This window comes from Castor canadensis, chromosome 2, assembly GCF_047511655.1.
Source record: "Castor canadensis chromosome 2, mCasCan1.hap1v2, whole genome shotgun sequence".
NCBI classification, from domain to species: Eukaryota; Metazoa; Chordata; class Mammalia; order Rodentia; family Castoridae; genus Castor; species Castor canadensis.
Window position 1 is genome coordinate 173413363 of NC_133387.1, and position 11088 is coordinate 173424450.

General features: G+C 40.8%; 1 protein-coding gene across 1 annotated transcript; it reads left to right on the top strand.

Annotated features, from left to right (window-relative positions):
- The first annotated feature begins 1228 nt into the window (after positions 1-1228).
- Panx3 (pannexin 3) lies at positions 1229-7891 on the top strand. Its single transcript, XM_020157803.2, has 4 exons — positions 1229-1478; positions 2823-2965; positions 5503-5717; positions 7053-7891. Exons 1-4 carry the CDS (start codon positions 1298-1300, stop codon positions 7690-7692), a joined length of 1179 nt encoding a protein of 392 aa, XP_020013392.1. The 5' UTR covers positions 1229-1297; the 3' UTR covers positions 7693-7891.
- The last annotated feature ends 3197 nt before the right edge of the window (positions 7892-11088 follow it).

The window sequence follows — 11088 nt, forward strand, 5'->3', positions numbered from 1 at the left end:
TTGCTCTAAGGGTATAGTCCAGTGGTACAGTGTCTGTCTAGCATGCCCAAGGTCCTGGATTTGATTCCCAGCACTTGAAAAAGAAGGAAGAAAGATTTATTTAGCTCATGGTTTCAGCAGTTCCTGTCCATAGTTACTTGGCTCTGCTGCTTTGGTCCTGTGGCAGCACAGTACTTCATGGTGGACAGACATGGGGAAAAAAAACTGTTCACTTTATGGCAGTCAGGAAGCAAAAGAGAGACAGGAAGGGGTGGTAGGTACCAATATCCCCTTCAAAGGCATACCCCCAGTGACCTAACCTCCTTTCACTAGGCCCTACCTCTTAAATGTTCCACCACCTCCCAACAGAGCCACAGACAAATCTTTAACACATGAGCCTTTGGGGGGTACTTATCCAAAGTATTGGACTTGCCTTACACACTTTATGGTCTACAAAACACCTTCACATATGATACTCTTAATCAATCACCACAATTTTATAAGATTCTAACATACTACCACTTGATAAATGAGAAAACTGAGACAAAGTGACTTGCCTGAAATCATGCAATTAAAAGCTGAGCACTGCACAACTCCAAAGGAGAAATCTTCACTCCAAATCTCAAAGGTCGTACTCTTTCCACCACTCAATACCACCATGTATACTCCAACTTTCTAGAAGACTACAAAGAAATTGTAAATACGTGGTTGAAATGTTCTGGAAGAGACCAGAGTCAGGGAAGGAAATTTAACATCAAATACAGAGTAGTTTCTGGGAAAGAGCCTGAGCCCAAATCAAAACTCATCAGTGGGACAAAGACTACTTTATAGGAACAGCAATTCTAGCTGAGTCCTGGGGGCTCCATTCCCACCCCAAACCACAAAATGAGGACCTTCAACACATTTAAGCAACCCTACCCAAATTCCACACCAATTACATGGGGAACCTGACACCACAGTCCTCCTTCTCTTTACCACCCCACTGAAAATACTTTATTAATGAGAGGGCAACATAAAGCCACAGGACTACATCTGCTCAGAGACCATCCAGAGAGAACAGCCTGGCACCAGCCACATATGAAGCCCGACCCTCCTCCAGCAAGGATCACTAAGGCTACGCCTCCTCTAATTACCGGAGTGCCTGGCTCAGGGCCTGGGCAGTTATTTACAGAACCATCGCCTTCTCCTAGCACAGACATCCACGAGGCTGGGGCTCAGTGCTATCTGCTCATATTCAGCTGCCTGAAGCTGTCATCTCCACACTCCACCACCTCAGGACATCCCCTACCAACTCTGTGCTCCCAAGCTCAGCAGCAACATGTCACTTGCACACACAGCGGCAGAGTATATGCTCTCTGATGCCCTGCTGCCTGACCGGAGGGGCTCCCGCCTCAAAGGACTTCGCCTGGAACTGCCCCTGGACCAGATAGTCAAGTTCGTTGCTGTGGGTTTCCCCTTGTTGCTGATGTCCCTGGCATTTGCCCAGGAATTCTCCTCTGGTAAGTTGCTTCAGAAACCCAGTGAGAGACCCCACTTCACTCTTTGCATGACCTCTAAAATGAGATCACTCCTACATTGACTAGGTTTCATGGTTTTGCGCTGGGTTGGATTACCCAAGGGGGGAAATCATGCATGAATTTAGGGCACCAGCAAAGCAGAAGCACCAAATTGTTTTAAAAGTCACCTCTGAATTTTTAGAATAAAAAATAATTAGTTGAAATTTCAATATTCACATATTTTGTTGTTTCAATAATTAAACTTTTATTTTGGCTTTTATATAGATAAGAGTTTGAGACTCCATAATCTTTTCCAGACCTGTCCATACTGTGAACGAATCTCTTATTTTCCCTGAGCCCTCTTCCCACCCCCACCTCCAGGGTTACTGATTTAAGAACATACATTAAGTCTCTAATAGAACCTTATTCAGAAGTGTTAAAAAAAAAAAAAAAAAAACACTGCTTCTTCTCCACAAACTCCAGCCACAACATAGACCTTAATACCCACATGTACGCAGTGCTTTTGGTGCTGGATTAACTCGGAAGGTCACTATGTCTATTGAATGTGTACTTCCTAAGATCTGAGACTTGTGGCTTTCTTTTCTGGCTGTACCCATTAGCTTACTATGTTTCCCAATGAGGTGTCCAACCTCCCATTGTCTCTTCATCTTCAAGGGGAAAGCTATTACTTCCAAGCTCTGCCTCTTTCCAGAGACTGATGAGAAAACAGAAAAGCCACAGACTCATCTAAGCCTGCTTTCCTTCCAGGACTACTTGCCTACACTTTCTCTTTATTTTTTTTCTTTTCTATTATCGTATTATTGTTTTACTGGGGGTAATTGTGATATTTACAAGAGTTCTTATAGTATATCACAGTTGAATTCACCTCCCTCCATCATTCTCCTTTATGCCCCGTTCCCTCCATTTCTGGAATAACAACCCTTTCTCTAGAGTTGGGCTCAAAAGTCCAGGCAATTAATGGTCTACATTTTAGAATAAAAAAAATCAGCTCTCTCAGGAAGGAGATGTCACTGTCAAACTGTAGCAGTGCAGGCTAGCTGCCTGTGTGGTAGTCCAAGGGCATTCTGAGAATAAAGGACTGCCAGACCTAAAAGAACCAAGTCAGCACATTGGTACCATAGGCCAAACAGGGGATGCTATCCCATTCTGCCCTGATCTCCCATGACAAAGCAGTGCCAAGCTCAGAAAACTGAGACACGGGAAGAAGACAGTACCTGCTAGACACAGAAATTGGCAGCCATGGAAGTAACACACAGATGACATAGATAATGGACCCTTAGGTTCACACCAACTCAGAGCTGTGTCAAAGCTGTATTCCTGTTCCAGGGTCTCCAATCAGCTGCTTCTCTCCCAGTAACTTCAGTGTCCGGCAGGCTGCATATGTGGATAGTTCCTGTTGGGACTCACTGGTTCACCATGAACAAAATGAGGCTGGCGAATACAAGATAAAATCTCTCTGGCCCCACAAGGTAAAGCAGACAGAAACTATCAGGCCAGCTTCATGGTACTCCCTCTCACCTCCTTCCCTGACCTCTACCTCATTCATTTGGGATGCTGACGTTCATGATTTACATGTTCCTCAAATGCCTACTGATCTATGGTTGCCCAGTTTCCTTTCACTGGAAGTTTTGTGCCTGTAAGGCTTGTCAACAGACAGCCTTAGTTGAAGGTGATCCCTTTGGTCTATTTCACTGGGGAAAACCTCAAGTATCAGTATCTATAGTTGTTTCTCTTGAACTGGTCAGTTTTCTCTGAGAGGATCATTCAATCCTTCATATGTGAGGAGGGGTAGGGTGCAGTTTGTATTAAGCTTGGCTGCCAGCCCTCTGGGACTCAGCTTGAGTCTCACCATTCAGTATTCATTCAGCCAGTCCTCATCTCATGATGGTTTCCCTGACCTCAGTGAACTGAAGTACAGCTTAATCTAGTTTCAGCTCTCCAGAGAATAAATCTCAAGCCTCTGTGGGGGACAGGGGAATGTGAGGAGGTGATTGCTTCAATGCATCACATTACAGTTTTCCTGTTTTCAGCCTGTTTTCCTGTTTCTGAGGTCCTCCATATTACTGATTCCTGAGGATTTCTGGTTCTGAGGTGCAAATAGCTTGCTTGTCTCTGCCTCAACTCCTCACCACCCCCACACCCCAATATCTTCTATCAGGCAGCTGCTCTCCTAGCTTTCAACTTTTTTTGCTCTATCTCTTCTCCTGTTCTCCCTGTCCTTAGAAGATTATGTCCTTTTCAGCCTTTATTGTCATCCTAGTGGAGTTTTATAAGGCAATAGTGGTAATATGTCTGTTCAACTCACTATGTTTGATCAGAAGTCACTTGTGGCATTTTCTAGGGATGATCATTCATAAGGCCTCAAAATACCATAGTTCTAGGACCCAGATAAAACCAGAAACTTCATGGAAAGAGTCCATCAGGCCTATGTCACTGGCAGACCAGGCAGGACCTAGATGGTTACAAGTTTAAGAGCTCACAGAGGAGATTCACACATTAGGAAAGGGTCAAAATGCCTGATCACCAGCTTGCTCTCTAAACCCAGAATCTCTGGCTCCACCTCAAACCTACAGAAGCACTCTGTAGGAGTAAAGCGTTTATCATACAAATAATTTGCCCGTTATTTCTTCAACAAGAGTGAAAAGATTCTAATTTTCACTTGTGGCCTAGTTCACTTATCCTATCTTTTTTAGTTCAAAACACACACACACACACACATGCTTTTCTCCCTACCCAGAAGCAATCAAATATGTTCCCTCCTCTTTTCTTCAAACTCTCTAAAAGAACAAAGCATCTCTGGTTTAGAAAAAGCTATAGGTCAAGTATTTATTAAAGGAATAAGCTCCCAAATCACTCAGGTCCAGCTGTCCCCACATATTGGATGTGTAATCCTTTACAGGTATTAACCATTCCATGTTTCAGTTAATTTATCTGTAAAACAGGGACACTAATCATACCTACCCAATAGTGTCCCTGTAAAAATCAAATGAAATAATGCACATTAAGTGCCTAGCAGAAATGTAGCATTAAAAAGCCTTTACAAGTAGAGACTGTATTATTAAGAGCAAAATAGTGGGGTGATGTGAAAAGCCCCTAAATTAGTTTTCCAGGGCCTCCATAAGAACGCACCACAAACTGGGTGTCTTAAACAACCAAAATGTATCATCTCACAGTTCCAGAAGCCAGAAGTTCAATATCAAGGTTAACAGCAGGGTTAATTCCTCTGAGGACTGCAAGGGACAGATCTTCCAGGCTTTTCTCTTTAGTGTGCAGACACATCACCCTTGTGTTTTTCATGTTTGCATGTCTATACCCTTTACATGGCACATGTGGACACGTGTGTGCATGTGAATGGGTACATGTGTGTTTAGGACATGAGTCATCATGGATTAAAAGCCCACCCTATTTCATATAACCTCATTTTAAATTAAGTAATATAATTAGTTATTTGGACCATATTTAACTTCATTCTCAGATACTAAGGATTAAGACTTCCACATACTTGGGGTGGGGTGAGAAGCAAACACAATTCAACCCATCTCTGTCCCTCATCTCAGGTAGCCAATAATGTAGCTGGGGATGCAAGGCTTGTGTACTTTGGCATTGCCAAGAAAAGACCAGGATGCATCAGAGAACTCAGGGAGGGCTACATGGAAGAAATGGGATGTCAGAACTGCTCTTGGTCAGCATCTCAGGCTACTCAGCCTATACATTTAAGGAGTTATCTCTCTGCACACCCCCCACCTCCTTCTCTTTCACTCTTGCTCTTTTTCTTCTCCTATGGCCCTAGACAGACGACAGATCAGGAAAACACAGACCTTAGATCTGGAGAACATGCCCCTTCTCTACAGGGCCTTCCACAGTGGAAGAGAACCTTAAGTAGCCCACTCCCCACAATGACTTCCCTTCTGAGGCAGCAACTGGGAAGAGGTGAGCCCCTCACTCAGAGCTGTCATTTAAGGCCCAACACCCTGGGCTTCCTTCTCAATCTACTCTTGCCTTGCAGGCCCTCCCCTACTCCTTACTGGCCCTGGCAGTGATCATGTACCTGCCAGTGCTGCTATGGCAGTATGCAGCTGTGCCAGCCCTCAGCTCAGATCTGCTGTTCATCATCAGTGAACTGGACAAATCCTACAATCGCTCCATCCGCCTAGTGCAGCACATGTTGAAGATTCGGCAAAAGAGCTCTGACCCTCATGTCTTCTGGGATGAGCTGGAGAAGTGAGTTGTCTCTTCCACCTTTTTCAGAAGGTCTTCATTGAGCATTAAAATGATATCCATGCATAGTAATCTTTAAATTATGGTATATGCCATCCTTCTCAAGAGAACAAAGCACTCAATCCATCATCTCATGAACTATAATCCCTGTAAAGATAGAAGATAAAGGACTCTATGTCTAGTTTGCAGATGAACACACTGAGCCATGAGGATTAACCTCTTAAAATACCACTTCTGTATACTATTTTCCTGCTCAGAAACCTCAATTAGGTTCCCCATGCCTACCAAAACCATACAAATTCTCACAAATATTTTTCCAACAATATCCATTGTATGCATAGGACATTTACTTTATCCAGTTATCCGTAGACGGATACATGGGTTGCTTCTATGTTTTGGCTATTGTGAATAATGCAAATATTCAAAAATAAAAAAAATTCCAAAATCTGAAACACTTCTGGTCCCAAGAATTTTGGATAAGATATATTCAAACTATAACAAATGTCAGAAACCTTCCACTCTATCCAAGCAGTCTCCTCTTTTCCTATGAAGAAATCAATTTATTTAGTTGGTTATCTATCTGAGTACCAGGCACTATGCTGGTTGCTTCAGGTACATTCATGTTTGGGGACAGGAGGTGGGGGCAACAAAGCTATACCTATCCACATGGGACTTACATTCTCTTGAGGGAAAAGACAACAATAAGAAGAACACATAAGTAAAATGTACATTAGGAGATGATGAGTTGTGTAAAGAAAATAGAAATTAACAAAGGGGAAGGAGGCCTGAAAAACTGAGGGATAAAGAGTAGTACCATTTTAAATACAGCAGCCAGTGTGGGCCCCACTAAGAGGATAGTTGAGCCAAGATCTGAAATCATATTGTCTCATGTTTATGCATATACTAAATTCTCTCAAAAAAAGTTCCTCCCCACGTTTTTAAAGCCCAGCTTTAAGCCAATATTCTCTATAAAGGTTTTGAACACTCCAACCCACACTATGACTCCATCTGCTAACATTCACAACTATTATAGGTTGAATCCATCAACTTAACAACAAATCAAATGTTCATTTTATTTCTTATATGCATGTCTTACCATCCCATTCCCCACAAGTCATACACTAAGCTTCTTCATAGAAACTGACTTACCTGTTCCTCAACACCAGAGTTCTCAACAAAGACTTTTTAGCATGTTTGTTATGCTTGGGGAAGGCAGATGTTCATGTATACCAAGAATGTCATGTTGGATACATAGATCTGTTGACTTTCCTACATGATTGTTGTGGTGTAGTTCTGAATGGCACTTCCTAACCTTGCCTCCTTTCTTCCCCTGCACAGGGCACGGAAAGAACGATACTTTGAATTTCCCTTGCTAGAGCGGTACCTGGCATGCAAGCAGCGCTCACATTCACTAGTGGCAACCTATCTTCTGAGGAACTCCCTCTTGCTCCTCTTCACCTCAGCCACTTACTTGTACCTTGGTCACTTCCATCTGGATGTCTTCTTCCAAAAACAATTCAGCTGCTCCATCAAGACAGAGTTGCTACATGATGAAACCCATGTTCCTGATCTGATCACATGCAGGTTGACCTCCCTGTCTGTTTTCCAGATTGTAAGCCTCTCCAGTGCAGCAATATACACCCTATTGGTTCCACTGATAATATACAACCTCACACGGCTATGTCGGTGGGACAAACGACTCCTATCCATCTATGAGATGCTCCCTGCTTTTGATCTCCTCAGTAGAAAGATGCTGGGATGCCCCATCAATGACCTCAATGTGATTCTTCTTTTCCTCCGAGCCAACATCTCTGAACTCATCTCTTTTAGCTGGTTGAGTGTTTTATGTGTGTTGAAGGACACAACTACCCAGAAGCACAATATTGACACAGTGGTTGATTTCATGACTTTACTGGCTGGCTTAGAACCCTCAAAACCTAAACATCTCACCCAAGGTTTATGTGATGAACACATATAGTTAAGAAAGAGACCATGTAGTGGGAAATTTTTTAGAAAGTAAAAGTCTCTCACTTTCACAAACCATGCAAAAAAAAAAATACCCACTTTAAATTTGCTCAGCTTGGATTCAGTTAAGTTATATATCCTGTATTTGTAAGAAGACAGAATCAAGACATGGAAGTAAATGTGAAAGTTGGAACTGAAGAGTCAAAGAACTTAAAAATTAGGTCTAGAGCATTCTATGAGTAAAATAAATAAAAGTGAAAATAAAAAGTAAAGTCTAAACATTCTACAAGGAAATAAGATTATAAAGGCTATTTGTGGAGGCAAGTTCTTGCAGTATTCACCCATTCCCCTTCTAGGGTGCATGCTTGGCTCACCACAAAGAGCAAGTAGAGCAATCTAGTAAAGATTAATAAAATTGTGAACCCCCTGGAAACCCTCGGTGTGGCTTGAAATCCTAGGAATTTGCCCATCTTTGCTTTGTGGAAGTCATCATTCTTGTCAGGCACTCTGCAACCTGCAAAGTGAGCCAAGTGACAATAATGGCTTAGCCTTGTCATATGCTCTTGGGGTTTAAGGACAGAGGCAAGGGCCATGTATAGCCATGAGTAAAGTCTTAAGGTGTCCAACATACTTTTAATCATCTAACCCAATGATTTATTGCACCAAGGGCTAGGATTATGGGCCGTGAACTCCTTTGTAACTCTTAATGTGCCCAGGTACGCTTTTAATACCTCAGAGGACAGTATACCTTCACTTAGAGCCAATCACTGCAAAGCAACTATTTAGAACTAAACAGGCTAAACAGTGAAGTGCTACTGAGCCCCTTCTTTCTTCTCTGATTCATCACCCCATCCTTTGTCCTAACTCTCAATCCTACGCCTGGATTTTAATGAAGTCTTATTCGAATTCCAAAGACTATGCTCACCCCACAGTACCATGCCATCTCTAATTGTATACTTCTTTAAAGAATTTTTGCATAGGGCATTTAGACCACTCTTGAAATAGGTAGTAGAAAAGCCATATTGCTTCTGACAAATTCAGATAAATTCGCCTAAATCAAGCAAAGAGCTGATAATATAGATGCTCATCAATGACTACCTATTGTCATCAATAAAAGTCCAACTCTTCAGTTGGTAAACAAGTCTTTTCATGATCTAAACCCTGTCCACTACTTCAGTCTCTAATAAACTATTTACAGTTCTCATGTTTCTCATGATGCTGAACCTTTGAATATGCTGTTTCCGTATCTGGCAGCTCTCCTCAGTTCCTCACTGGACCAAACATTACCTCCTCTTCAGAGTGCATTCAGGCATATTTCATTCAAGAAAACTTCCTACTTCCTCACTCCTTCCCTAGCTGAGTGATGCCATAGCAAACAAAACTTACCTGTGAAATAAACTTATTAAACTGTACTAATGTTGCCAATTTACTTCTCTTTCCTTTTTGAATTAAATGTCCTAAAAGTTTTGTCACAATCGGCACTAAATAAATATCCTTCTGTACAAATTAGTGAAGGAATGACTATTTACTAGCATCACATTTTCTTAAAGCATGCAGACCCAGCTTCTATATAATCCTATATGGAAAGGCTATGTACACAGCAATTGACCAAAAAATCAAACAACATGGAAATAATTATGCCAAAGAAAGTAACATAACAACAATACTAATAAGGCATTATTATATTTATGAAGAACTCATAACACTATAAAATGATGACAATGGTAAATGAGCAAAAAGGAAACATTACATTCAGTATGACCTAACCTACACAAAAATGCATAAAAATATCAAATACATACTAACATGAAAGTGATTCACTCCAAGTGGCAGCAATATGAGTTTTTTGTTTTTGTTTTTGTTTTTCCTGGTGTTGGAAACCAAAATTTGAACCTGAACATGATAGAGCCTCCAGAATAATTTTTTTCCTTTTCTTTTTTTTTTTTTTTTTTTTTTTGGAGGTGGTATTGGGAATTAAACCCAGAGCCTTTCACTCAAATGCTCTACCACTGAGTTATACCCCAATCTCATGGGCTTTTAAAAACAAAAATCTTCCTTTCACTATATTTTCTAAATTTCTAAAATGTGTGAGAAAAAATTTCATAATTATTTAAAAATGCTTCTAATGAAGAACAACAGTAAACATATGTTTACTCCACTGAAGTCCATTGGCCACAGCAGCCTGCAGACTAAAACAAAGAATGGCAGTTTCTCTCCCACCTATATATGATAATGTAGATGAATAATACAAATAAAGTCAGATTCCACAGCCTGGACAATAAATCAGGCAATTAGCAAGTAAGAATTTTCTTTCTTCTTAGAAAGTCTCTTCTTATTACAGAGACTATTTTCAGGTTCCAAGGTAAAGTGCCAGTCTATATATCAAAAGTATGAGTAGGGTATTTTGTGAGGTGAAATAATCCTGGCAGCTTCCAAGCCTGAATCTACATGGCTGCCTTAAGTATGTCTGTGAAAGCAAAGGGCACTCTAAAAAGCTGCATCGTTAAAATCCAGTCAAGTCCAACAAAGGCAGTTTACATAGTGGATGATCATTAAAACATTTCTATAAGCTTTGACTCTGTGTTAAAAAACCATTTTGCCAAGACCTTTGTCACTGTTTTTAAATTTTTCAGAAATGAAGTATCTGGGTCATTAATTCTAAACTACCTTTTCTGAATTTTGACCACAAATTATTTATATTAGGGTTTAAAGATTTTTTTTCAAGTAATTTCAGTGAACTTATTAACTATGCAACATATTTTTCTGAATTTCCATACACAACTCTAGAAGCCTACGTTTTGAATATTTAACAGTAATTACATATAAGTACAATACTTCACAGTTTAGAAATCTCATCCACTTCCTTACTTACATTTTGGTGGTTTTTTTTTTTGGGGGGGGAGGGTAACAACTGAGAATGAGGCTCAATCAACTAGCTACTGGCCCTGTTGAAAGAAGAATGTAAGCCTGCTATCCAGCCCCGAGCACTTACCAATTTTACACCCTGAAGATTTGTCTGTCCTTACTTGGTGATTTTTAGATTGATCTTGGTTATAAAGTTAGGACCATTAAAGTATACGTATGTGTACAGAAATGCATTTTTGGTTTCATTAGGAAAACACCTACTGAGTGCCAACTCTGTGCCAATTTTGTTAAAACTTCTTGCTAAATCTTCCATCTTCCCTACAAGATTTTAAGCTTTGAAAGAGCCAAGGACTTTTTATCATATTCACTAAGGTCTTAGAAGTTCATAGTAGAGGGTAAAAACTTTTCTGCGAGCTGCATAAAGAAATGAAACAGTGCCAGCACTTGCACTCAAGTATCTCCAGGACCTGTTTGTAGGAAGTGTGAAAAACGGGTGTTGAAACGCAGTGGCCTGCAGGGGACGCGAACGAGAACTCGCGTTGGC